This window comes from Micropterus dolomieu, linkage group LG22, assembly GCF_021292245.1.
Source record: "Micropterus dolomieu isolate WLL.071019.BEF.003 ecotype Adirondacks linkage group LG22, ASM2129224v1, whole genome shotgun sequence".
NCBI lineage: Eukaryota > Metazoa > Chordata > Actinopteri > Centrarchiformes > Centrarchidae > Micropterus > Micropterus dolomieu.
Genome location: NC_060171.1, coordinates 19,479,833 through 19,507,207, shown reverse-complemented (window position 1 = coordinate 19,507,207; position 27,375 = coordinate 19,479,833). Strand labels below are relative to the sequence as shown.

The 27,375-nt window shown below is 41.8% G+C and overlaps 1 protein-coding gene across 10 annotated transcripts in view; it reads right to left on the bottom strand.

Moving 5' to 3' along the window:
- frmd4a (FERM domain containing 4A) overlaps positions 1 to 27,375 on the bottom strand; it is a 101,996-nt gene that overhangs the window by 19,310 nt on the left and 55,311 nt on the right. For 7 of the 10 annotated variants that reach the window (XM_046036722.1, XM_046036724.1, XM_046036717.1 and 4 more), the window contains exons 2-7: positions 18,088 to 18,153; positions 9,789 to 9,883; positions 7,871 to 7,963; positions 4,729 to 4,813; positions 2,508 to 2,564; positions 1,666 to 1,688 (exon numbers count right to left, since the gene is read on the bottom strand). In XM_046036722.1, coding sequence (XP_045892678.1) covers positions 1,666 to 1,688; positions 2,508 to 2,564; positions 4,729 to 4,813; positions 7,871 to 7,963; positions 9,789 to 9,883; positions 18,088 to 18,153 — 419 coding nt within the window. Of the gene's footprint in view, positions 1 to 1,665; positions 1,689 to 2,507; positions 2,565 to 4,728; positions 4,814 to 7,870; positions 7,964 to 9,788; positions 9,884 to 18,087; positions 18,154 to 18,330; positions 18,450 to 20,649; positions 21,208 to 27,375 lie in introns of those variants that run through there. The other 3 variants (XM_046036721.1, XM_046036719.1, XM_046036723.1) reach the window with 3 other exon arrangements.

Below are 27,375 nucleotides of genomic sequence, written 5' to 3'. Positions count from 1 at the left end.
GCTGTCTATCTCAGGACAGAAGAACAGCTGCAGAGACAATGGCAGTTAGAAACATGAGAGAAAAGAGGCAAAGAAACACAGACAGAAACACTTAAGATAAATAAATAAAGATAAAAGGAAATAAAAACAGGGATGGAGGAGGGAAAGACAAAAGACAAATATAGTTAATGAGACGGAACCACACAGAGAGTCAAAGAGACTTGGCACCCAATTCAGTTTTCAGACCTCCAGTGGCAGGAGATCTTAATACCCCACTCTAATCCCCTAGCCTCTCTCCAGCCTCCGCCAAGGCCCCAGAGGATTGGGGAAAGCCCTGAGAACATGACAACCTATGAGCTAAAGTCCTGGAAGAGATCCCATCCCATGTGTGAATACAGCTGTGTCTCTGGATTGGTTGATATCCATTCAAGTAGCTACTCATTAAGTATATGTGGTTTTGTGCACAACTTCAGCATTGGGCATGATGAAAGAGCAGGCAAGAGCTCAATTTGAACAAGTTCTTGTCTGCGGGTGCACCATGGCATCGTGACATGTTCACCTTCACAAGTTGTCTTAAAATCGTGTTTTTTCTTTAAATCATTTGAAATGAATACAGAAAGTCAACTTGTTTACTACGCAGATTCACTTGTTGCAAGATATTTTTTTAAATACCTGTAAAATTATTGAAAGAAGGCAAAACACAATAACACTCATATAGCTTATTGAACCAACATCAAGAAAATCACTCGGTTCAATAAAGCTCTTTGAACTGATAAATTTGTATTTGACAAAGGCAAATTATTTTATACATTTAGTTTAGAAAAATGATACCTTACTGGTCATAATGGGTATTTCTGGAGGCACAGGAGAAAACCCAATAAAAAGAGGGTGTATACTGTGTTGTTATGAAGACATATGTAGAGGGCAGGGTCTATAGAGCTTTTAAATAAGGGAGTGTGTAGGAGGAAGGGTTAAGGACAGGGGGAGAAGGGTGAAAGGAATGTCTCCAGAGTGTGTCACATTCCAGCTTGCTGCAGGATACTGCGTTTATTTACTCCTTTCACCGGCGGAAGTGAGGTCAGAGGTGATGGATGCTGTAGTCTGTTTTCTCTGCTACAAAAAAGGGATGAGGGATGATATACATTTAGGCCAACGTAGAAGTATATGTGAAGAGCCACATGTGGAACAGAGCTCATGTGAAACATGTTTGACTGGAAAGCTCTATAGCTCCATAGCTGTGAGTTAAAAGACTGATGATTCTGTTTAGAATAAAGTTGGGTTTTTTTACAGGTTCTGGTGATATATAAGGAAATCTTTTAATTCATAATGGTTTCGTCTTTCTTTACACACCATAGTGACACACACACACACACACACACACACCGAAAAGAGTGAACTAATGTGGAACAGGGACGGCATGAAAGAAGGAGGGAGGGATGTCAATCAAGCTTAGAAACAAAGATAGGTGTCAGTGATGAACCTCAGATCACTAATATCACTTTTATTGTCCCACTATCCCCCTTCTGAATCAGTATTATAAACCCCTTGTCACTTGGGAAGATACTTAGAAGATGAGACAGAATATATGATTTATAAAATGGTGAAGTAGAGTGTTAGTTCACTTTTTTCTTCAGACGCTAATATCGAACAAATGGCATTCCTAATGTTTTGAGCTAGTGTTCTTACCTGGTGAAATCGCCTTTAGCCTCCTGTGGAACAGAAAGGGAAAGAGAAAAGTAGTGAGCAAAGAAAGGACAGTTTATGTATATGGATCTGTGAGCACTGACCACAAAATGTGTGTTTATGTTCTGTTTGCATAGGTGAAGATGCAGTCAGGCCTGCTCTGCTGGAATCAAGAGAGAAACATGAAACCTCCATCTGGAGGGAAACCTCTGAAGGCCTACAGAGCAGACACCTGATACTGTACATCTGCACCTGCATAAAGGGCGCACACACACACACACACACACACACACACACACACACACAAACACACACACAGCCCAGTCGATGTGTAACATGACCTAGCAGCATCACGGCTAATGGACTGACCTACTCTGAGAGAAGGATAGGAGAGAGAAAGGGCTGGAGTTGAGGAGAATTTGTGAAGTGAAAGAGTTTCCCTGCTGCTCTGTGTTATATTAGCACTGACTGACTGCACCAAGAATTTTTGCTGATAGCCAAGAATCTTGCAACCAACAAAGACAGTTGAGGTTTTCAGGATTTAAAACCTCCCAGCGTCACTGCAGATTACTGACAGATTGATGACTGCATTAGATAATGTGAGTTTAATCATCACCAATTATGACTACAGTAGATAATGTGAGTTTAATCATCATCAATTTGGATCAAAGGCTTGTGGAGACATTTTGGAAGAAAACCTCAAACTGCTTCAGAACAGTTTCATTGCAGAGCAACAGCCCCCTGGAATAACTAGTTGTGTTGGGCTCCATGTGCTAACGCTGAAAAACAGATATCCAAACAGACATCTACACTCACACATAACACGCAAATAAACTTTCTCTTACTTGTAGAATATAGGAAGCCAATTCAAACACAACATCACTGTCCACTTCGATAAGCTCCTGCAAGAAGAAAAGAAATGAGAGAAGAGGACAGCAGCCATGAGTGGCACGTTCTCCTACTGCTGGAAGCAATTAAATAAATAAACCACACACTGTGCCAATGTTTGGAGTAAATGATCATCACCCATTTATCTAAGATGGGTCAGTAGATCCTTTCATCTCCCTACTGCTCCCCTCCATTTTTCCTCTTTCCCTTCTCTAATTTCATGACCTCTTCATGTGGATGGAGCACAGAGATTAGAGGCAAAGTGAAGGGGGTTGGGAGAGAGGGTTTCGGGGTTGAGGCTAGGCATGGAGTTACTGGTTACTGATTACACAAGGACATTCCTGGGGCAAAGGTACAGGGATTGGGGGATTAGAAAGAGGGGACATGTAGCAGGAAGGAGGCAGAGCAGTGCAAGCATGGGTGATTTAATTTCTCTGTGTGAGAGTGAAATTGGACTGAACTGAAAATGTTTCTTTAACTGCATGATGATTAGTGTTATATACACATATACATGCGATACTATGTATGCATTGTGGGGGAGAAGGATAAGGGTGAGTGGGCAGTGAGTAGTGGGTCAAGTATGCCAGGAATGTTCGCTTTACAATCCACCTCTTAATTGGTTGGGAGATCACACAGCCAGGATAAAACACTAGACAGAACAAACCCACCCTTGGTGTACCACCCAGTGTGGCTACAAATCGTCATATACTGTATGTTATTGTACTTTATGTGTTCCCACGGCACAGCAGAACATGTTTGTCACTACTTATATACACATTGAATGCAGAATCTAATGTGTACATCTTATCTAAAAATGCTGCAGTATGTGATATTTCTTTTCTCGCTCTCTTTTTGCTTCTCTCCCTCCATGGGGTCGTCAGGGTCATCTACCGCTGAAGCTGCTAAGGAGATCATTTGTACTTAACACTCATGTTAAGATGACATTCTTATCAGGGCAACTTGTTATAAATGAACAGATAGGCATCAGATATCTTCTTCAAAGACATCTTAACAGAGCTACTGGTAGGACTGAATCAGAAACCTTGTGTTTGTAGAACAGTCTCTTCCTGACTGTTTGGCTACATAGTCACTGCCTTTTCAAGTTTCAGTGTCTCCCTAATGGCCACAGTACAGTAAGACAGACTGGGCTTGAACTGAGAGTCTGTACAACTACACTTAAACTACACAACCTAAAACCTCCGCGTTAGATTGTCTTTACTATAGGCACACGTTTAAACCCCTCATAATAAACTGAACATACATTTAACTTTTTCCTCATTATAAAACTCAAACAATACAGGTAAGAGGAGTTGGCTTTATGTTCATTCACGGATGATACACAATATTTAAATTTACCAGATTTAATGAAGCTACCACTGTCAGTACAGAATGTTATGACATCATCACATTTTTCTACAGGGCTTTCACTGTGGTGTTTTTGCCCCATTATTTTCCTTCAGGCCACATGCACCCTCTTCTGGACATGACAAATAACTGCTTGCCACTGGTAACACTGCATGTACCTCACACCAGCCGACAGTATATCCATGTGCAGGGGCAGCAGATAGACTAATGATAAAAGAAGTGAGTTGGTAACTGTAGGGCAAACACACAAACCGTCTTCCCTGAGTGGGATCTTTTAAGTCAGTCACCAAATGTACAAAATATACTTTTATATAATTACTAAATAATTTTAAGCGCTTTCTGACGGTTGCAATTTTCTTTTTGGGCAACTTGCTGTCAATGTTTATTTGAACAGCTGAAATTAATGTGCTTAAACACTGACAGATGGCAGTAAATGTGTCAAATTATTCGCTAGTTGCTGGAATGTGGTGCAGCACATAACATGATGGGTAACAGCTGATGCAAATGGTTCACATTTTCTGCTTCACCAAATCAGTGTGGCGCACCAAGGTCTAAGCCGGCCTCTTGTAGCGTCTCTTCATTTAGAACTAATGAAGTGACATGCTTCTAACAACATACTCTGCATAACTCCAACCACTGAACACCTCCACCTTTTTTTAAGCAAAAATCTTGTGACTTGGTTTTAAATATGAAATTACAGAGTATTCCTACCAGACATAAGACAGTAAAGCATTTCAGGATACATACACCCTTCATCATCAAAAGGAAACAGTATTAGGAATATGCATTATGGCAACAAATCAATGAGTTCACCTTATAGATGATGGACTTGGCATTAAGGAAAAACAGCTCAATAGTGGCGTTGTCCTTCAGGTAGGATATACTCTCTATGTAGAACCTGAAAAACACAGAAGGAAAGGCTTCAATACATTTGCAACAGCAAAGGCAACAAGGACACACATTGACCATCGATCTCATAAAAAACACCAGTAAGATTTATTATGTACCTGCTTCAGAAACAAAAATAACACACAAATGTAGGAGAACAAGTAAAACATGCGCAGTGGCATACGCAGATGTGACAGAAATGGTGCAATGACCAAAATGACCAGAGGAGGGCAGACCATACCAAAGGCTGATCCTGTGTACCAACGTCTTTTCACTTCCCCTTAAACCAATTCTCTCTCTCACCATGGTGGCTGGCAATGATCCATTATTAGTTTGTGAGTGTGAGCACATTCCACAATCTGAACGCACACACAAACACACACACGGATTGAATGTGCACATGATGCACTTCACACATTGTCTCCCTCTCTGCATCATCAGCAGTGTGTAGTGATTACACACACACACACACACACACACACACACACACACACACAGTACGTATACACACAGAGACACACACTCACATACTGGAGAGAGAAGCACAGTAACCCACTTCTGGCAGAGTGGTGAGGAGAGAACTAACATAATAACGCAGTCTAAATTTAGCTCATGAATGCATGCAGAGCCAGAGGGGAGCTATGATGGTATGCTAAGAAGCTACTCATTGTTACCTCTTCTCTGGTCTAAAATCTAAATATTACATATTGAACAACCTCAGTATATAATTTAGTGTACCCCTACAAGTGTCATCTAAGTACATGTCCATATGAACACACGTGAATGAATGTGTCCATCTGTGTATGTATGAGTGTATAGGTATTGAGTGAGAGGGATTGTAGGAGGATCAATATTGGTGGGCTTAAATCGCATGACCCATTGAGCTGCAAGAGAGAATGAGAGGAGCCTTGTCAATATTCAGTGTGAACATTTAATTAAAGCCTCACTGATGATGAGACATCCACACACTGCCAGCACAGCAGCAAGCATCCAAAAGGGCACCCACTGAATCAGCAGGAGGTGGGTATCTGCCTAGCATTTATTAGGAACACACATATCACACAAACACAGCACAAGCATGCAAATACATAACGTACAGGAACCCCCCCCCCCCTACACACACACACAAAAAGCTTATATTATGCTAATGAAAACAATATGCTCAGATTGATAATGCATTCAGGCTTGACATTTGGGCTGATAGTTTAGTCCTGAATCTGCATGTGTGTGCGTACATGTGTCTAAGAAATAGAGTGTGTGTGCTAAGGGGGGCTGTAGTAGTTTGGAGAGACTGATTGGACTGAATGGCAGGAGAGAAGCCTCACAATGGCGTCAAAGTTCACAATGTCACAGCACCACTACACACCTCAAACACCTATTAGTCTGTCTAAATACACACAGTGACCCTCACCCTGAATGCCCAGCCATGTCCACCACAGACACTGTTGTATTATATGGTTCTAAGTAAGGCTGGACACAAATCTTATCAGGTGAAAAAAATTCTAATCATTCGACATTGATAATTATCACGATAAATGTCAAATAATTATATCTTTCAAGTTTAAAGGCTGACTTTTGCTCTTGGGTGAAAGTTGAAGAAACCAGACTTAATATTCTAATGGAAAAATTAACTGCTAATTCGTTCATGATTCAAGTGAATTAAATCAAAGATTTATTGAAAATGTAATAAACATTGGTTTATTATTATTATTTTTATTATTATTGTTGTTGTTGTTGTGTTGTTTTATTGCCCAACCCAAGCTCTAAGATACAGATCGGTGGTAAACATGAATATCTAACCAACTTAACTGAAATAGAAGTGACCAAAACAGCAGCAAGAGCAATCAATCGTACTATCTGCACAGCTTTTGATACATTGTACAATGATACCATTGTTCACTAAATACGGTGAACAATAGGTCTATGTGGTAAGAATATGAATTTGCTATACAGTCACCTCATTGTGTTATGACTTGTGTAGTAAATGTCAACCTGGAAGTGACTACTCAATGACATTGTTTAGCAGAGTTAATGTGCTACTGTGTGTCACGTTACTATGTACGTTGCTAACCAAGGCTCAGTCCCTGGGGTGTTTATGACATCACTGAGATATGTCAGGGACAGAGAACACCCAGGGACCCAAAACAAAGCCTTGGCTTTCCCTTTCAGGCTTTCACTTGTGCATATATGTGAGTTTTTGTTTTTTGGGCAGAGAGTGGGTTGGGAGGGCTGTGAGGGTAAGAGAGCTCTCATGTCAGGTGCCTTTTCCTTTCTTTTTTTATTTGCCTACTGAGGATAAAACACCCACATACACGCAAACAGATCCACTTTGTATTTCCGTCACATATACACACATGATCCAGTGCCTGTTTATGAGTCAGGAGTGTTTTATGTATGAGTGGGGCCATTGTGTGAGAAGTACAAAGGGCTGAAAGAGGAAAGTGGGATTGTAGGGTGATTTCATAACCCTGTAACAGCAGGTCAAAGAAGAGTTGGCTTTAACTGAGGAGATGACCCTAATACAGCACGAAGAGAACACTGCAAGGGCACATGCCTCATCACAGTTTGAGTCAAGTATCAGAACATTTTCTCACTTTTTTATCATTACATTGACAAGTGAACCTTTTACCAAAGAGTCAGCAACGGCTCTTGTCAAACTGCTTCTACATGTATAGTACTAACATAGAGAAGAAATTCTAAGGCTTCTTTCCCTATGGAGAAAGCATTCTGCCATCTTATTTGGAGTATGGCACTTTGCAGTCTCCGCAAAGCTATTTGATGGGATTTGCATGCAGTGCGTACTGATGAGGTCTCAGAGGCTCATGATTGGCTGAGAGGCCCATGGCAGGAGTTAAACACTGGGGTCAAAAGCAATTTCATGGGGGCCTGTCATAACTAACCTCGTTAAACTGTTCCTATTACCACATGAATGCATGTGTGTACAAAAAACAACAACATACACATTTTTATTTTATTTTTCTTTCTCCCTCCCACACACATTCAAACACCATCTTTAATCAGAGACCATGGCGAGTGTAAGTTTGTGTGTTAATGAAGAAAGACTCACCTGACACAGAAGTAGAGGATGATGGGACCAGACTTCTTGGGGAACTCGTGTTCTAATACCCTGCGGTCCAACTGCAGCCAACTAAAATGGCCCCTGATGAGACAAAACAACCAATCATTGCTATCATTCAGACATGTGTGAATATCTAACAAGGATACACAAAAACGTCATCTCACGACAATGAACGCTTACCATTTCTCCCCTTCTGTTCTCCCCCAATTCTCCCCCCCCCCCCCCACCCCCCAGCCTCTCGTTTCTCTCGCTATCTCTTTTCTCGCGCCCTCTCCAACAGAGAGAAAAACTGCAGAGACAGCTTGTCACCCTGGTAACCCTGCATGGTCTCCTGAGCAACTGAGCAACATCTCTCTCCAACTCTCCCTCCTTCTGTCTCTGTCTCTCGATCTCTCCACTCCCCCTCCCCCGCGACCACACAGCCTTTCTGACCACCAAGCGGTCAGAGCTGAGGCGTCAGCTCTCCCCAGGCACACGCAACAAATCTACACATCACAGAATTAGTCCTGGGGGACTAAGACTGCAAAGTTGATATTGCTTTGCTGGACTGAAACTGGCTAAAGTATCACAGCTGTAAAAATGCCACAGAGTAGAGGCCAGTCTTTCCTGACAACAGTGGGTGCATCAGATAAAACAAAAAAAAAAGAAAGAGAGAAACCAAAGGCAATGTTTGCCTGTATGTAAATCATGTTTATGTTTGCATGACTAGTTCTGGTTGATGCTACGGTGCTTCTGTCTTTCTAGGTCACCAAACGCAATAAAACACATTTGAATGTCAATTTTGCATTTCAAAGTGCAGTCATTGTAGAAAGCCTTCTGGCAGACATGGACTTGTGATATTTTGCTAGCTCAGAGCAAGGCCTCATCATAACAGTGGAAACATTCATAACTAGGAATCTTATCGTACATCAGTTTATGACTCAGTGTCACATTCATGATGATCATGGTTATGTTATTTTGACCAGACTGAAGGCAGCCTTGACTATTTTGGTTAAGTTAAAGTTAAATGTGAACATTCTTAAATCTAAGAGCCATTTTATACCTAAATAAGCCTACACAGAACACAGTTAAATACATTAAAGGACACTGGAAATTCATTACAACCACATTTTACTGCAATATTCTGCAACCATATTTAATATTCAAACAATGTACTCGCAACTGATAGTGATAGTTTCCATAATGGCATTTTAATACATGGTGCAGCATCTTGCTAAAATATTTGACAATAGCTTTTGTTTTTAGACTTCTTTATTAATGCTAGAAAGGTTTGAGTGGGTACAGTAGTATTTCTGTGCTTAATGAAATGAAACAAAATACTGTTTTGCATAACAGGTCTTGGACAAGACATGTATAACACATTGAAAGCAATGCTTATAGTAATACAAAGTAAATGTTTTGATTGTATTTTGTATTGTTGTTTTACATTTGTACGGTCAGACTTGCTGTCCTGCTCCCTTTCTTGGCCAGAGCGCCCTTGAAAAGAGATTTTATCTTATGGGTCTTTTCCCCTGGTTAAATAAAGGTTAAATAAAAATAAATAAATAAAACCAAAACAGAAATCATTTAAATGTCTACACATTATGCTGAAAACTTGACAGAGAATCCTCAATTTCAGCTTCTCCACCTTTGTCATTAATGACGATTGTGTCATTAATTACAAGCTACCAAGAAGTTTACTGGTTTTCTAAGACTAAAGAAACATAGAAACATGTTCACATACATTCCACTCTAGTGGCCTTTTTGCTTTGTTTACCAACGCCACAGGTGGCACCTGAAATGTGATACTGACTTTGACTATTTGGTTGCACTGACCAACAAACAAGATGCATTGAAGAGGCAGTCCTGGGTTACAGAACATGTGCACTGTAGTTTTCAACGACATTACTACTTGAATGTGACTCACGTTTCATCTGTGTATGCAATTCCAAAGTACTCCTTCTCCTTGAGGTTGAAGTGGGAGGCCACAAGGTCCAGCAAGTCCTTGGCCATCAGCTTGGGCTGCAGGGAGACAGAAATATTAGTATTGCTCTCCGTATGGTTTTATTTATTAGTTAAAACTTGCCTTGTGTGTGAGTGTAGTAGTTCATCACACAGTAGGAGCAAGTGTGGTAGAGCTTTATGTTAATGTATTCTATCAGCTATTGATTTACTGCAATGACTAAGCATTTTGACAAACACTGGGGAAAAGAGGAAAAGAGCGAGGGAGGAGGAAATAAATGAGAGAGAGAGAGAGTGCGAGAAAGATGGATGGAGATTGTGGATGTTGCTGACAGTGCAGGTATCCTGCCCTTCCCCTCCCTCCGTCTCTCCTTTCCGCCCCTCTCTGACCCAAACCTCTGCAGGTACTGCAGAGTCATGGGTCTGGGCTCAACCACTGTACTGCAGAGAGAGGGCTGCAGCTAGCATAAGAGCCTGCTAGCTAGTTAATACTGTAGAAAGTGCTATATGTGATGACAACCTCCATTCATCACAACGCTCAGAGCATGCAGAGGATCTTAAAGCCAAGCAGAGGCCGGGGACTGCTGCCATATGCTGCTGCTTTGTGACATCCTGAGTAACAGCACGCCCCACCCTGAGGTTAACCATGGGTGTGCCTAGCTGCCTACATTTTCATCACCAACACACACACACACACACACACACACACACACACAAATCTGCACTCACAGGCCCATAAACAACACGCATGCATGTGCTGTGTACATAAACTATAGAGGAGGTTAAGAGGAAAACATAATAACAACCTAATATACACACACCGCAGAACTACATGTGCCACAGTGTGTACACTGTTAAGAATCTCCTCCTGAGGTTCTGTACTATCTACTCGCTGCACAACTACAACTTCAGTGACAGAAGCTACCGAGAGCTATTTAAAGACAAGGAGGTGATGTCATGCAGACAGCAAGCATACACACACACACACGCACGCGCACGCACGCACACACACACACACACAACTCCAATGACCTAGATCCCATATAAGCGCAATGCCTACAGTGATCCTGCAACACAAAAAGGCTCTGGAGAGAATAGAAGCGTTAGAGAGCGCTTGAGGAGAGGCTAACATATAGTGTGATTCTGTCTTAAAGTCCCATTTTTTTAAGATTAATATACCAGATTATAGTGTTAATCAGAAAACATGGCTACTGCAGCTAGTTTGGTCTCTATGTCCCTGTCTCTACACAACCCTCCAGTATTGGTAAATTATCTAGTAGACTCCTGTGTTTGACTGCTATGTTGGAATATTGAGAAAAACTTTCAAATGCATAATTACGTTAACAATGATAAATTCACCACTCATAACAAAGAATAAGAACGTGAAAGGTTGCATGTAGTTTAATAGATTAAAGTGCTGACCTTGACTATGTTTAAGTCCAGATCTGTCTGACAAAAAAACGGTAGTCCCATCCACAAAGGCTTTGATTGGCTCTGTTGTTTCTCCAAATGGGAGTGCAGCCACACACAAGAGCAACACCAGATCTCTTTGAAGTGCTCAAAACAGTTTAGATGTGGAAATGTTAGGGCTGGAAGCAGTCTGTCTTTATAGTATTAGCAGTAATACATGTTTTGGTTCCGTCTGAGACACATACAATGGTGGTCTCTCATTACCACACAGCAGTCAAATGCCTTGGCAACAATATCAATTAAACTACATCCATGCCACCGCAGCAATAACAAACAATGGGCAGGGGACAGCGACACGTGGACACATACAGTAAACTGTTGGAAAGATGATATGGAGACCAAATGAGCCCCAGATACACACAGAAGTGCATGACTGAAGATGAAAAAAGATCAGAAGGATCCCTGTAAGATAAGGCTGAGCTTCCTCAAAATTGTTCTGAATACCAAGCAGACACATGGGTTGAAGTGGATAGTATAATTGCGTTTGGCTCTCACTTCAAGCAACAACTCACCGCCTCTACACGCATGCGCACATACCGACACAACAGCTTATCTGTGAGATGGAAGATACCAAACGGATGTTTAATAATGTTGTGGTAGATAACAAAATAGTGATATAGACAATGAATGACAGGTAATATAGTAAGTGATATTGCAACATCACACACACACACACGCACGCACACACACACAAACACACACTGGAGCCATCTATCAGACAGTAAAGCTATCTGCTAGCTTAGACAGCATTACTACTTATACACATTTAGCCTGTGCCTCTTCAGCAGCACAGGTAATTAACAGCACAAGAATTACAGGGAGGGGGAGACATGCTAAAGCAAACCTCGAGACAAGTGACAAGCACACCACAGTAGCTCACTTGGCCTGCTGACAGCAAGTCACCGTCCAATCTCTGCAAACAGCTAGCAAGGCCCTTGGTGCCTTCAGGATTGGTCAGATTTATGGGATGCTAACTGATTTATCAGTGGCAGTCCTTAAGAGTCAAAGGGTGGGAAAGGAAAAGGCTTTTATCCCCATGCCCTACATGTATTAATATTTTTAACTAATACATTGTATACAGATGTGTGTCTCAGCATCTTACAGTAAAACCCTGAAGTGTTTCTTTATTACAGTAATGTCGAGATCTTCACATAAACATCGACATGGAAGAGCAACACTGCTATACAAGTTAATACCCTGTTCACTCTTTAACGTACACCCCTCTAGCCTTAGGGAGCGATAGCTATAGGACTGACATATATTTTCACCCTGTGCTGTATTTGGTAGTTAGCTTCAATCTTTACGGCTTGGTCAATAGGTGTTTTGGCCTTCTAGCACATAGTTCCCCGCCAATGAGGCGTTGCTCCATAAATAAACCACAGAGGACACACTATCAAAGTTAGGAGGAAGGGGATAGGGAAGAGGAAAAAGTGAATGACACTTCTGGGATTAAACAGCTGGTCAATGTTACAAGTCAGTGACAGGAATAAGAGCCAATCTTTCAGCTTCACAGGCTATAGGAACTTAAATGAAAACCTCAGCACGACAAACTTGACCACGCTGCTGTTAAATGATCAGTGTTTAATACTGTAGTACTGCCCTAACATTTAAAAAATAACTGTTTGCACTGTTTATAAATTATGATATTCCCTTTAAGAAATCCTATTTTTGCAATTGAATGGAGGACATGATTGTCTTGTAGTTGACCGGGAGACTAAGAATAACAGTAATTCTGTGGTCCTACCAACAACTTACTGGTCTGTTGTACATCTGTCCAATAAAGAGAAGGGAGGACAGACAGCGAGAGCAAAGGAAAGAAAGACAGCAGGATAATGGTTTGTTACCTAAGTTGGTACATATTTTCCATTTCAAAATTCCATACTTTTCCATACTCAAATTTCCAGACTTCTCTGTAGATTTTGAAGACCACAGGCACTATTTGACATATGAGTACAAATAGCTAGATGTTTATTATGTAAATAAACAACTTTAAAATCAAACATTCTGACTATGTATGCTATTATGTTGCCAAATAACTGCAAGAGGATTGTAACTAGGTACTGTTGCTCATACAATTGGATGTTGAGTCCACACTCCTACACAGAAAGTTGGATGGTGTTCCACTGTCAAACATCTCTCTCCCAAGAAAAAGTAAAGTAATCAGTGCTACCTATACTCGTATTATTTTGCCTTAACACAACAGAAGAGCATTTGCACAGCCTTGCTTGTTTACTGTGTCGATGATGGAAACAAAGCCATAAATATATGGATTCCTTACGCAGGGAGGATAGTCTGGTCTGTTTACTTTTTTGATGACTACATAACTCATACAGTTTCAACTTTTTTTAAATTACATTAAAGATATTGGTTTGGTTGTGGATGTCCGGATTTGTTAAGTTATTGTTGCGTTCCTGTAAAACTTGGATTTTACAGTTGAAATTTCCAACATCTGACCTCCAAGCATTCCAGGGACACGGCGGCAGACATAAACAAAAAACATGGCTGACCATGACAAACTGATGTTTCTTACACACTATTCTCTCAGCAGTGCCCTTGGTGTTCATACAATATGCACTTCCATTGGTGCAGCCATCAACTAAAAGGCAACATAAAGTATATTTGCCTGTTTTAATTTAAATAATACATAATATCACATAGTAATAACCTGTTCTGCTTGTAAACTGATGTCAAAATATGTTGCCAGTGTTATTATGTAACTGGTTATGGTAAACAATGTCTGAATGCCATCTTTTCTGCACAAAAGTTATTCAGGAAAATGTTAAAAATGCCCCCAAATTTAAAAACATTAGGAAATATACAACATTTACTAACTTTTGCAGATCACCTACTGACGTAGCTAGATGGGATCACAGTATAAGAGTATTGTCTATTTATGTCACTCGTTTTCATTAAAACAACCTCCAACTTTGACTGAAATGCAGCATAGGGCACTTGGGCAGATATGTTGGGTTGTGACGTGCAGGCAAAGAGGCAGATCTGCACAGGAGTGTGCGTTCAGTCACACACCATATTTGACTTTGTTTCTGGAAACACAAATATTTTTCCATATTCTCTTTTCTTTTGTCCATACTTATCCTGAAAATTACTAAAATTCCATACTTTTCCATACTGCATACACAGCAAGTTTAGAGTAGAGTTAAATTTTTGGTGTTAGTGAAATTTGAGTAAATGGAGAGTTAATTCTACTCTGATAGAGTCAGATCCATTTTATTTGACTCTTAGTTGATAAAGAGTTGGTGTCAAAACCGAGTGTGAATACATATTATTAATAAATCAAACCTGTGAGTGTAATTGTATAAATAATACCTCTGAACTTCTTATTCTTAACTCTGATCCTGGCTTTTACACTTGAAGTGTTAATGTTGACCTGCCCCCACTACGAAGGCCTATACACACCGATTGCCTGAAGCCAGGAGAGTCTTCATGAAAGCAGTCCACTGACGGCTGGGAAACTAGGGACTGTACTTTTGACCTGCGTCTAACCTTTAACACTGTTTGATAAGTAAATGAAGTAGTATATGTTAATGCTATACTTCATGTTGACATTGCTCTACTGGTACCTGGTTGTTTTGCAATGGTGAGCCACCATAACATAAACTCCTGTTGCCACACGATTAGTAGCAACTCTAATAAGTTTTCCAGATAAGAAACACCTTGCATTTGCTGGCCACTAGGTGCAGCACAAAAGTTCAGCTAACTTGAACTTCAACTGCGGTATGTGCACAAGCTCAAAAGCAATGTGTTGCATGTTGCTTATTGCAGCAACAAACCACCATGGTGAGGCGCATGCCATGGGAAATAATGCCTTCTCTTATGCTAATGGAAAACAAGAAATATACCATTTGTTGCATTATGTATATTGTCTAGTAAACCGAACAGTTTTTCTCACTCACAACTTGTCTTCTAGTACCTGTAAAAGTCTTTCCATAAAACAAAGATGACTGTAATTCAGCTCTGCTTTTGTTTACTTCCTTTCTTAATGGCCAAGAGGATGAAGAATGAGCTGAAGAGTTTGGATGGATGAGATATGGGGCTGCTGCAGTTAAAAAGAGACAGGGAAGGCCAGGTAAAGGCAAGACAGGTGCAGAATGAGAAAAGAAGCTTTGGAGAGTGATAAGTGGAAAGTCTGAGAGATGGAGAGAGTGGGAAGAAGAGCAGAAAGTAGTACCAATTTGAAATAGAGGATCAGTTCTGGCAGAGTAATCAAATCAGAAAGTCAGCAGACCTCTCCTCGGCGCTCCCCTCCATTTTTTTCCTCTCTATTCCCATCTCTTTTGTGTCATCTCCTGTCTACCTATTCCTAAGCTCCCATCTCACTTTTCTCTCTCTCACTCTCAACCTCCTGCATTTCTGTCAATCTTTCTATTCTCCACTTGCTCTTCTTCTCCTGTTCCAGGGCAATTACCTTCTTACCTTTTTCAAGTGGAATCAGGTAATGGTCGGACCCAAAGGGAGCTGAGGGAGCTTAGGAAGACTGGAAGGAGCTTCTAATGGAAACACTTCAGACTTTGAAGCCATGAGAGGGGTCTTATAGATGACCAATGAAGAAAGAGCAGAGCTCAACAATAAGATTGCCCTAGGCAAGTAAAACGCCACGTCGGGCAAGTAATCTAGCAACAAATAAGCAATAAAATAAATTAATTAAACATTGTTTTGATGTAATTTATTATCACGCGGCAGCCTCTCCCCTGTTCTCTGTGTCAGGCGTGAGCGCCTTCACAAACTCACACACATGGAGCAAAGTCAGCAGACAGCGGATCAGACAGGCCGTGGTGGAGATTACTCGAGTAGGCGACAAATACGCCGTGTATGCAATAAAACCTTTACGAGTAAAAAGCCAATACTTCATCAATGCACCAGATGTATAAAGCAGTATTTTATTCTTCTCTGTCCGCAGTCTCACATCCTCTATGTTTTACACAAGCACAGCGCGCTAGCTGGGCTAATAGCAAATTGTTACAAATGAGCTAAAACAAAACTGTATAGTCTAACTGTTTAGCTTAGTTTGCCATGTATCTTAAAAATTTAGCAAATTCTTGTAAACTTAGCGGGTGGTTTAGACAAACCAGCCGCTCCTCTCCCTACCAGCAGCAGCAGAGGGAGAAGGAGGAGGAAGAGGACAGGAGGAAGGACTGATACAAGTCAAGTTTCCATCTTGCTGTCAAGCAAATTTTAAGCAAACTTCTGAAATGTTGCAAAAAAGAAATTGCAAATTAGGTACGCTTCCATCAGCTGGTTTGAGCATCCTAAACCAAAGTAACAAAGCGTAGTTTCGTCAGAAGTTGACGTTACGCATGGCTGTAATTAACATGGAGTATGGGTTGCAAACCGGAAACTAAAACATTCGCAAAGACCTCAGGAACATAGATCTGAGAAAATGGATAGAGGTGCTCAGGAATGTGTTTCAAGTGGGGAAGTCGCTACCAGCCATTTTTCCGCAAGTTATGAGAATAACTGGGAAGACCCTGGCAGCGGAAACAGCTAATCTACCCAAAGTTACATGTTCTCTACGTCAAAACTTCCCATTTAGAGCATTAACTCTTTATTAAATTCTAATCCTGTTCTGAATTTATTCTTTTTTTAAATAATATATTTTTTAAAGTTATTTAGTAACGAAAAAGAACGACAAAACACAGACAAAACCAATGAAGAGTATCAATAAAATGCTAATGATACCCATCTCTACCTGACAGAATAGCAGTAGGTAAAGACAAAGTTTATGATAATTTCACTTACTCACAGTTAAAAAGTCCATCTCTTGGTAGAAGGAGGGGAGACTGTCAAACCAATTTTGATATCCAAGAATGTTTATTGCTTTACATCTATGACACACTGTGTCCTTGTTCAGATGAATTTACTTTATTATTTAGAAAGATTAAAATGACAATTAACTTTATTCTTGTTGTTATTTGATAACTGCTAATAAATAAAACAATTTGTAATAGGGGCAAGTAAAAACTGACAAGTAGATTTCTGAAAACAAAAAAACAAAAATGTTGAACCCTGTAATGTGGAAGTGAAGGGAGAAGTTACTGTGCAGTGAGAGCCATACAATCTATAAATTAATCTAATCCCCTCCTAATGAAAAGTTTGTTAATTTGTGATTTTACAAAACTTCCAAAAACCCTAGACCAGAGAGCAGACTGGAGCAGAGCTACAGTAGCAACTAGCTGTCTGAAAAGGGTAGGGCCTTTAAATCACAAAAGAAGGGAGAGATGTACTGTGGGTGCTGCTACTGCAGAAAGTCTTGCTAAGAGGACAGAAGGCTGGAAGTAGGCGGAGGTGGGCAGCATGCTGCTTTGTTTGTCCAAGACATTTGGAGGACAAGATGAAGCATTTTAAATCACACAGGTAGATAGTTGGTGTTTTTGTTAGATGATTCTGACATTGCTGAGGCATTCTGGGAGGGCAGTAGGGATGGACGATGAAGAATGAGCAGTGAAGCATGAGTTTAGGGGAAGTAAGTGTTGCTGTTTAGGTCATCATTGGGACTGAACTCTGTATTGGGATGCATGGCTTCTATAGGGAGGGTAAATCGGGGCAGGGTCCGTCGTGCAAACACTCCAGTGTGTGTGTTTTGTGTGTATGTGGAGAGATTAGGTGAGCACCAAGAAAGCGCAGTCACCTACTGCTGACCAAATTTCCCTCGGTCAGCAGTAATTGAGTCCCTCAGCACACCAGACATCGCTTCTCCCTCGCTCTAAGGAAATGAGAGTCTGCAAATAGAAAGGGAAGAAGGAGCGAGGGAAAAAGAGGGGGTGGGTGGAGCTCACCTGTACAAGGAGCTCCAGCTTCCTGTCGTCCAGGAGATGGACCTGACATCGCCTCCCCTCTGTCATCTGAGAAAAAGAGACAAAAAGACAAGGGCCTTGTTAATATGCTTGTTTTTACTATGTTATACAGATCAAAAGCAGAAATTTGTATGGGTCTGCCAATCATACAAAGAAAATCACTTAAATCTCCAAACAACAAACAAGAACACGATGCATCCCCATCAATAAATAAGAGAGACTTACTATATGGCAAGCTTGTCGTGTGCATGTGTGCTTGTTATCTCAGTGAAGTCTTAACTAGGTTAGCCAAGCTAACCACACAATGGGCCAATAGAGACAACGTCCTGTGCTGCTCTCTTCCTCACGGACATTCCTAACATTCCTCCTTGAGCAGGAAATCTATTATCCATAAGTGGACTACAGTGATCACAATGAGTGAAGCTGCCTGCTGACAATGTTCAAGATGTGTTTGTCTGAGAGCAGCTGAAACTGATAATATCCGTCTGCCAAGTTGAAGCGTAAACACTGAAGCAGGTGCAATGATGACACAGTTAACTGTGGGAAATATGCGCCACATGCACACAAGTTAGACCAAACATTGCACATGACAGACAAAGCAAGGACGTTTCTCCAGACCTGTGTGAAAGTTTGCTACTGCATGATAAAAACCAAACGACAACAACGTGGAGGGTTAACAATTCACTGCAGAAATAATGCCAAGTATTTCAAGAAAAGATGTACAGACAGTTCCAGAGTATTCAGCATATTGCTGTGTTTGCGTGTATGTGTACGTGTGCGCTGGTGTTTTCAGCACATGTGGAGTTTCTCTACACTTCAGGAACAGGAAGCGGGGACCCTGAGGAACACAAACACCCCCTGGCTCCTCCCACACTTCCCTCACATCTGGGAGATGGGGAGGGAGACTGGGGGGAAAGGGGTGGTGGTGGTGTTGGTTTGTGTGTGTGGAAGGGTAAGAAATGTTAGAGGAGTAGGGAGGAGAGGAGTAGGGGGATACATCCTCATTGTCAAACATTTGATGAGAACTCCCTCCAAAACATAGCCATAGACATGAGCACAAGCGTAACCGCCGGTTTGTGTGTATATATATATATATACACATATATATCTGTCACCTGAGGCTTGTGCAATTTGGTGTGGGCATGTCCACAACACGAGTACATTTTATAACATACACTTACTTTCTCACCAGTTATGCCAGCTTGCAATGGGGTGGCAGGTTGGAGGTGAGAGTTTAGCAGAGATATGAGGATACCAGAAACGAGAGGTAGAGGAGTGACAGAGTTGTGTCTCAACACTCATCCCTGTGTGAACTCTGATGAATGACTACTTGTGTGTGTGTGTCTGTGTGTGTGGCTTCTAGCTACTTTGAAGGGTTTGGTTTACCCTCCCACTCACCAATGATCTCCTGTGGTTTGAGGGTTTAGATTGGGTGCACCTGTGCATACAGTGACATTTTCCAACGTTGGCTTTTGTTTTCATCTCCCACCCTCCTGTTTTGGAGTTACATTACTTTTCCAAAAAACATGTTTATACTGTATAAAGTGATTTTAATTACTACCATAACTACTGAACAGCAGGTCAGTGGTGCAAACACAAGTTATTTTAACCAAATATAGATAATACAACAACCCTGGGATGTCATGGGGGTCAAAGTTAATGTATATCTATTTTCTGAAAACCTTTTACAGGTACCTATCTTCTTTCTCCATTTTTTGAACCTGGACATGTGATAGAAGAGAGGACATGACTACAGTATCCTGACCAAACATCTTACTTTAGTATCTTGTCTGCAATACTTTCAACTGCAATGCAGAAAGTGTGTACACACACACTCACAAGTACACACAGGCTCACTAGCACTCTGCTTGAGGCACCTGGGAATAGTACAAACCTAACGTCAAGGTAACAAATCACTGCCTTGAGGCTAAAATTAGCAAGCCCAATCTGGCAGAGACAGAGGCTTATTGGTTTTGGTCATAAAATTCTCTTTGTGGTATTGGACACATGCTGCTGACATTCTATACACCATGAATCCAAATGCAGTAAAGTTTCTATAAATAGCTTCTTGTCATTAACATGGTTGAACAAAATAGGAAATGTGGAATATTTCAACTTCATGTGTTGCACCATGAGACTCTTCAGCCAGCTAGTTCACATTATTTGCAAAGAGATGAGTTTTTTTAACATGACAGAATCACTGAATCTTGACACTGACCTCTGATGTATATTGTAATCGTAACATTACAATGTGAGAGGTACACAGGAACACGTGGTACTAGCCACATCAACTTGTCCTGGTGTCTGTAACCCACCCACATTTCTGACACATTACTGATTTCATTTGGCTAACCTCCATCCCAGAAACGGTGAGATTAAAAGAGATGAAAATGAGCATTGTGCTAAGCAGCCATGCTCACAGTGTTTCATTATTTCGCTGGAGCTGACACCAAAATTACAGAGGCATACACACACACACAAACAGACGGTTGACAGTGATGCTTGGTCAGTGCTGGCGACGGCAGATCAGTTAATGTTAGTTACCTTGCAAACAAACGCTCCCCGCGAGGCTCCCAAACAAAAACCGGCTCCAAGAGAGAGAAGAGGGGTGAAAACCCCCGAATTATTAATCCCAGAAAGAAACGAGTCGTGCTATTGCCAGAAAATCATCAAAAAACACCCATTTTCTCGGCTTTCCTAGGGGAGGAGGCACATCAGCATCCATGTTAGTGACCATTAGTTAACGTTAATTACAAGCGACGCAGCTCTCTGTATATTCCCTGCATCCTCTAAACACCACAGAGCCGTCACATCTTACATCTAACGTTACGCCTCTCAAGATAGAGATAACTCGGCGCTAGTTAACGGCGACCGTGGAGCGTTTTCCAAGGCTGGCTTCCTTTACTCCTTCCGAGAGCAGAGTGCTTCTCACGGGGCTAGTCCCGGTCGACCCCCCTCCCCTTTCGCTACCGGCACCGTCCACAAACGGTGAGCGAACGTGCGGATAGCGCGAGACCGTACCAACGGTCAGCAACCGAGGGGGACGACCGGAAGAAAACGACCGTATTCCAGACTGCCTTCACTTGCCAGCTATGTTTCGCGCTGTCATCCGAGTTGCTTCGAAAACACGGGAATAATGGAGGCAAGATGTGGGGGCGGGGAGAGGAGATGAGGGGAAATTTTCTGCGGCAGCTCACAGCCATGAGAAACTGCAGACCTTTCTCTCTCTCTCTCTCTCTCTCTCGCTCTCTCTCTCTCTCTCCCCGTGTGTGTGTGTGTGTGTGCGCTTACAAACCCAAACAGACATCTGTGTCTGCAGAGCAACACCAGTAGTCTGCCTCTAACACAAGCGATGCACTGCTGATACATAACAATGAGCAGTGATCGCAGTCTGCCTACTTCATTAAATCAGCTGTACTTTAGGAAAAGGACACTTCGTGAGGGATGAAGAGTTCCCTTGGAAGACCCTATCCTCTTGTGACATATTACTTTGACAATACAGTCACATGCCAAGCTTACACTCTTTTTATATACAGTATGCTTACACCATGTGGATTTTGATAGATAAAAATGGCAAGCAGGAATTTAAGTTAGATCTCTACATCCCTAGTTTGCTCTCTCTCTCTCTCTCTCTGCACTTACAAAACATCTCCTTGCTCTCAGGTTTGGTTTGCTTGAATGATTTTTGGCCTTCAGTCCACTGCAGCCGTTGGACTTTTTTGTATGACCTAAATTGGGCACTTGTGTTCACCTTCCACAGCTGGAGCAGCAGCCATTGAAACCACAAGCTGGAAATATAACAAAATCAGTCCAGTTTTTGGTACCATAAATAGGTACTAGCGTGCTGTGCTGTGAAAGAAGGGCTAAGCCTACTGTCAATAAAGTATTTGAGTGACTCGGCAAGCTTTGGCTAGTCTGTTTTCTATACGAATCCCAGTACATGAATCCCTGTGTAATGAAAACAGTGTGAGGCCACATGTAGCACAAATACAGTATGCATACATATGTAGTACACCTTCTGCTAAGCTATCAGCATCAGAGATACTTGACCATTCATTCTTAACTTTTCAGATAGTCTGTGTGATAAATACAGTTTGTCTGCAGTTGCACCATATTTGAAATATGCGAGAGAGGCAATTCATGATCTGAAACTCTTCCCAGACTTTAAGCAATACAAAGATGTTATTAAATTAAATGTGCTTTGCTGGAACGGTTTGGTTGCTACCATGCTGCAAGCCCAAAATTCAGCTTAGTTTGCTTAATGTAGAAGGTCACATGAGAAACGAGGAGGTGTATCCTTTCCCCTCCTGCAGGATTTTTCTGTTTCAGGATATGCTGGGCCTGTTCCAGACACCGGAAACTGGCCTGTCCAACTTAAACATCTCCAGATGAGTCTTTCTTTGGCTTTAATACATACACCCGTCCCTACTTCACTTTCTCCAGTCAAATACATATATCCCTTTATTGGTAGCTTCCTCAGTTTGCTATCACAAGGGCCCTGTTGTTTGACCAATGCAAGGGAGGGCGAGAGAAGGCAGTGGGGTAACGGGCTACAGCTGACAAAGACAGAAGAAGAGAGCAGAACCTGGACACTTGAACTACAAGAGTTTAGGAATTATTGTTCCTGTTTGGAATGGATGAGAGGAGCTCCAGGCAAGCTGAATGAGAGGTCAGATTCACAAAAAAGCCAGGGAAAGCCAGAAAAGGAAGCAAGGCAGGAAAGAACAATAACAAACTGCTGTGATTTAGTGAGCCTGTCTGTCCACCGCTCATGCCCCTTAACTTCCCTGTACATTGTCACCTTTCAGTGACCTACAGAGAGTGCTGCCAAGAAGCACAAGGTGAGAAACACTTGTAGGTGTGACATATCTGGGCCCTGACAGAGCCTTGCTATGGAGCCAGTGGGCTTCTATTCTGGGCCGAGGTGTGGTCATAATGAGGTGCTGATCCGGTGTATTTCTATGGAGTAGGGGTCCAAAAGGGAAAGGCTTGGATGGGTGAGGTGGGTTTAACAGGCACTGGGTATTGAGAGTCAGGTTTTAGGACCGAGCAGAGGAACAGGGTCGATGATCTGTGCTGGAAAACGTAACCTATATTGATGGAATGTGATATAAACAGCAGTGAGCGGTTAATTGAAGCAAGATGGAGAATCTCTTTAACACTGACTGTGGGACGCTGCGGTAGGCAGTTAAGACTGACACACACACACACACACACACACACACACACACATATACAATCCATGCTCTCACTCTCTGCCTTGCTCTGTCTGTCTTTGTTTGCGTCTCTCCCATATTTATGGAGACTAAACAAACACACACTCTCTTAAACACGTCACTTTGAAAGCAAGCGTGGTCTGACACGAGCAGTCCAATGATGATTTATGATGCTGAGATCATTATAGCTGAATAGGCTTTATGACTCGTCGTCAGTTTTAATGTGGCAGTATCTGCATATGGTGCATATTAGATTACAACACGAGATTCAGCAAAACATACTATAGCTCGCAATACTCTACAGTTTCAGCTGAATGGGGTATTGAAAACATGATGGGAAAATAATAGCAGGGCCAAATCCCGTCTTCTTCTTCTCCATCTAGTGCTTCATGTAGCGGCAGAGGGAGACGGAGCAGGGTGGGTCATGGAAAGGCAGCCAGGAATGTCTAGAGAAACGACTGACCGGGAGAGATCTGTTTTGTTTGTTCAAGTGTGTATATATGTGTGTGTGTGTGTATGTGTGTGTGTGTGTGTGTGTGTGTGTGTGTGTGTGTATGTGTCTGTCAGCTCCACCCTCCCTGCCCCTGAGTGACTTTGGGACTGAAATGTGGTTCCAGTTAGGGCGTTTTTTAAAATCAGAAACACACTGGCACTTCAAACAAACTGGAGATATTTCTGTAGCCAACTCTGCTTTGTTCTCATTTTACTACAAAGCTCCATTACCAGACTCTACCAAAGTGATTTTTTCAGGAGATGTTTCCCCACATCTTGAGATAGAATCCCAACTTCCACTAAAACTGACAGATGGAGATGCTTATGAATTTTAAACACTACATAGGCACTTTGACTGGGAACACTACTGTGAGGTGTTTCACTTGGCACAATAAAGACATCAGAAATCATGCTTTATGGTAGATTTTGTGTGATCCAAACTTTAGTTGTTCTGAAGCCATGCAAATCCATCTCTGCCTCAGTTCAACTTGGCTGCCATATACATCCAGGAGAGCTCTTAATCCCCGATGAATTGCAAAGAGTCCCCCCTGCGCATGCTGAAAAGCCCCAGAGGATGTACAAGAGTTGCTTCTTACATGTTCACCACACATCTGTAGTTTGCCTTAATATAGGCTCTCTATATTTGTAATCCTGTTCCACTCTACAGGCTGAGGGAACAGGGCCATTGATTTGTTTACTTACACTCAATAGTAATATTAACTTTAATGTGTACTCTAAATGTATTGCGTGGGTGTCTGTCTACTTGGTAAAAAATTAAGACTATTAAACTATGTGTGTGGGCTCTTATGATGCACCTTTAAATCCCCTCTGAATAACTGACAATAGTGAAATGAACCACATTTTATAAAATCCCCAAATTAACAGATTTATTCAACTACAATGAGGTCTAAACGATGGAAAACAAGAAAATGATAGATATCCAAATATCTGTACAGGCAAATCTCACCAAAACAAGTCCACCAGTTGAGGATTTCACTCTCTCTTCTAAATATTCAACCAACATCACTTCTTAAACCTTTAAAATATACCATACATTTGTATTAAACAACCTGTAAACAATTATACCTTCAGCTGAACTACTCAAACATTCCACAATATGTAAATGCATATAAAAGACTTCTGATGTTCTTAAATTGTACCCCCCAACGCAGGCCTGATCATTGCTGGTGTGCGTCAGGCCACACTAAAGGTGCTGCCACTGACTGTGACCCTTGATGGAAACAGGGTTACTCACCACTCACCCTTGTATCACCTCTGTTTGACCCCCCCCCCCAGCCAATCAGTAACCAAGGAACTTGATGTTGCCTTGTGAATGACTACTAAGAAAGAATGCAGCGGACAGCAGCATTATAGGATGTGAAATTAAAATAAGCAGGCTAGGTTTTCAACTCTGGCACTTGTAAACAATGGTGCATTTAAAACAAACTACTCCTCCTACACCAAGTTACAGACATTTTAACATCTGATCTCTTTCTTAGCTAACATATCCATGCAAAAGGCCTTCCTACTCTCTGTTTCTTCATGCCCAGATCCATCTAGTTTAGCCATAATGCACTCTTCTGTTGCTTTCAATGATGCCAAAACTATGTGGCTGAAAAAAAAAGAGAACTGGGTCAAAGAGATGTACACGTGTGCACAGGCACCACAGCCAACGTCTCCCTTGATGACATCCAAGCAAATAAAAGCCTTTCCTGGGCACAGTGCGATGATACTGCGCCACAGTGTGTCAGTTTGAGGGCAAGTCACCACTGGTCACTTTTTGCATGCAGGTCATCCTTCTTGCATACTACCAACAATTTGAATGGGTTTGCACTCAGTGCTCGCTCATGTCTCATTTACATTTTTGTGTTTTTATGTGGATGCGCTTTACTCCAAATTGTCGGGATTATTCCACTTTCCTTAAATTCCAGTCCAAAGGGAGCTCTTGGTTGATAAAGCTTTTAAAAGCACAACAGTTGTGTGCCTGTGTGTATAGCTTGGTGTGTGCGTGTGCATCTGGAACATCTATACATCTGCTCTGTGTTTTGGATGAAACGGATCGGAGGTGATTCAGTAAGTAAAGGACAGAAGACATAGTGACAGGGGCGAGAGGGGGAGCCAGAGCACCTTCAGCTGACACAAGCAGAGCAGAGAGGTTTCAGGACAAATAGGTACGAGTGATGTCATGTCTTCAGCAATTTTATCTCAATGAAACACAGTCTTGGTGATCGTATGGGTTGATCTGCAAGGATATAGGTTGTCAGTGTATCTGTGTGTGTGTGTGTATGAGTCCTTCACAGGGGAAGGATCTTTTACCCTACACCTCCTCTCTTCATCTATAATTTACACAGTGAGAAATCACCAAGTGACTCTGTTTTCACTGATACTGCTGGCAATGCATGCGGAAAGAAAAAGTGACGTAAAGAGGGGTGTTTGGTTCTGCACTGCCAATAGTGTCCAATCTATAAATGTATACAGTACGTGTGTGTGTCTGTGCTCTCTTTTAGTGCCTGTAAACCCATTGAACCTTGCTGATTGATGAATCTTCGTCCACGACCTCTATTTATCTTTCTGCTGCTTCTTCTGTCTCTCTTTTTGTTTCTCAAAAACAAATAAACACACACACACACACATACACACACACATAGCTTGTGGCCTAAACTCAAGGGCACTGTGTACTGCAGAGCGGTTGAACTCCAGTGGCCTCTATCCCCTGTCATGTGACTGGATAGAATACCAAACACTCTAATCATTTAGCATGCTGAATATTAAACAGTCCTTTCTGCAGACTCCTGTGTGTGTGCCACAGTCCTAATGTATTCTACAAGCCTATTAAACATGTAGCCTGAGACCAGAACAGCAGGGGAGAGGGTAAAGGGGGTTTTGGGTAAAAAAGGGCCCAAATCCTCTCTGTTGTTTGCTAATTTTGCCCTTGTGTGTGTGTGTGTGTGTCCTACAAGGCCTCCAAAGACCCTCCAAGCTAATTAGAGAGACAGCCACAGAGAGACATCATTCAAGGCACTGGCTTTACAGGAGCTCTGTGAGCTTCCATCCACATAATAACTCTTATCTTCTAAAAAGCACTTATTTCTTTAGCTGAGTGGCACGGACACAACCTTCGCTGTCAAGCACACACACACACACAGACACACACGCACACATGCACTTAAATGTTTGACCAGTCTCACTCTCTGCGCTCTCCAACCTAAGTCGCAAACAAAAGTTGTCATGACAACTTTCTGGGAGATCTAGCTGTCTCCGCCATGCACACTGATGCCAGAAATGTAGGGCACTTAGAGGAGGAGGCACTGTAAGACAATGCTAAGACACTGTAGCAGGCATGGTAAGACCCAGGGGTATAAACTTAAAGTTAAAAGGAAAGCAACAAAGGTTTCTATCACAAAGTGATTCAGTCCAGCTGATGGCAGTATCACGATCCCTGGAAGGGAAAGGCAAAGGCAAGGTATTCATTCACTCTATAAAGTTAACACTCACAACTTTAAAAAGACAAACCCCTTTACCCTTCACTCCCCCTTACCACCCCCCATCATACCCCCCCCCC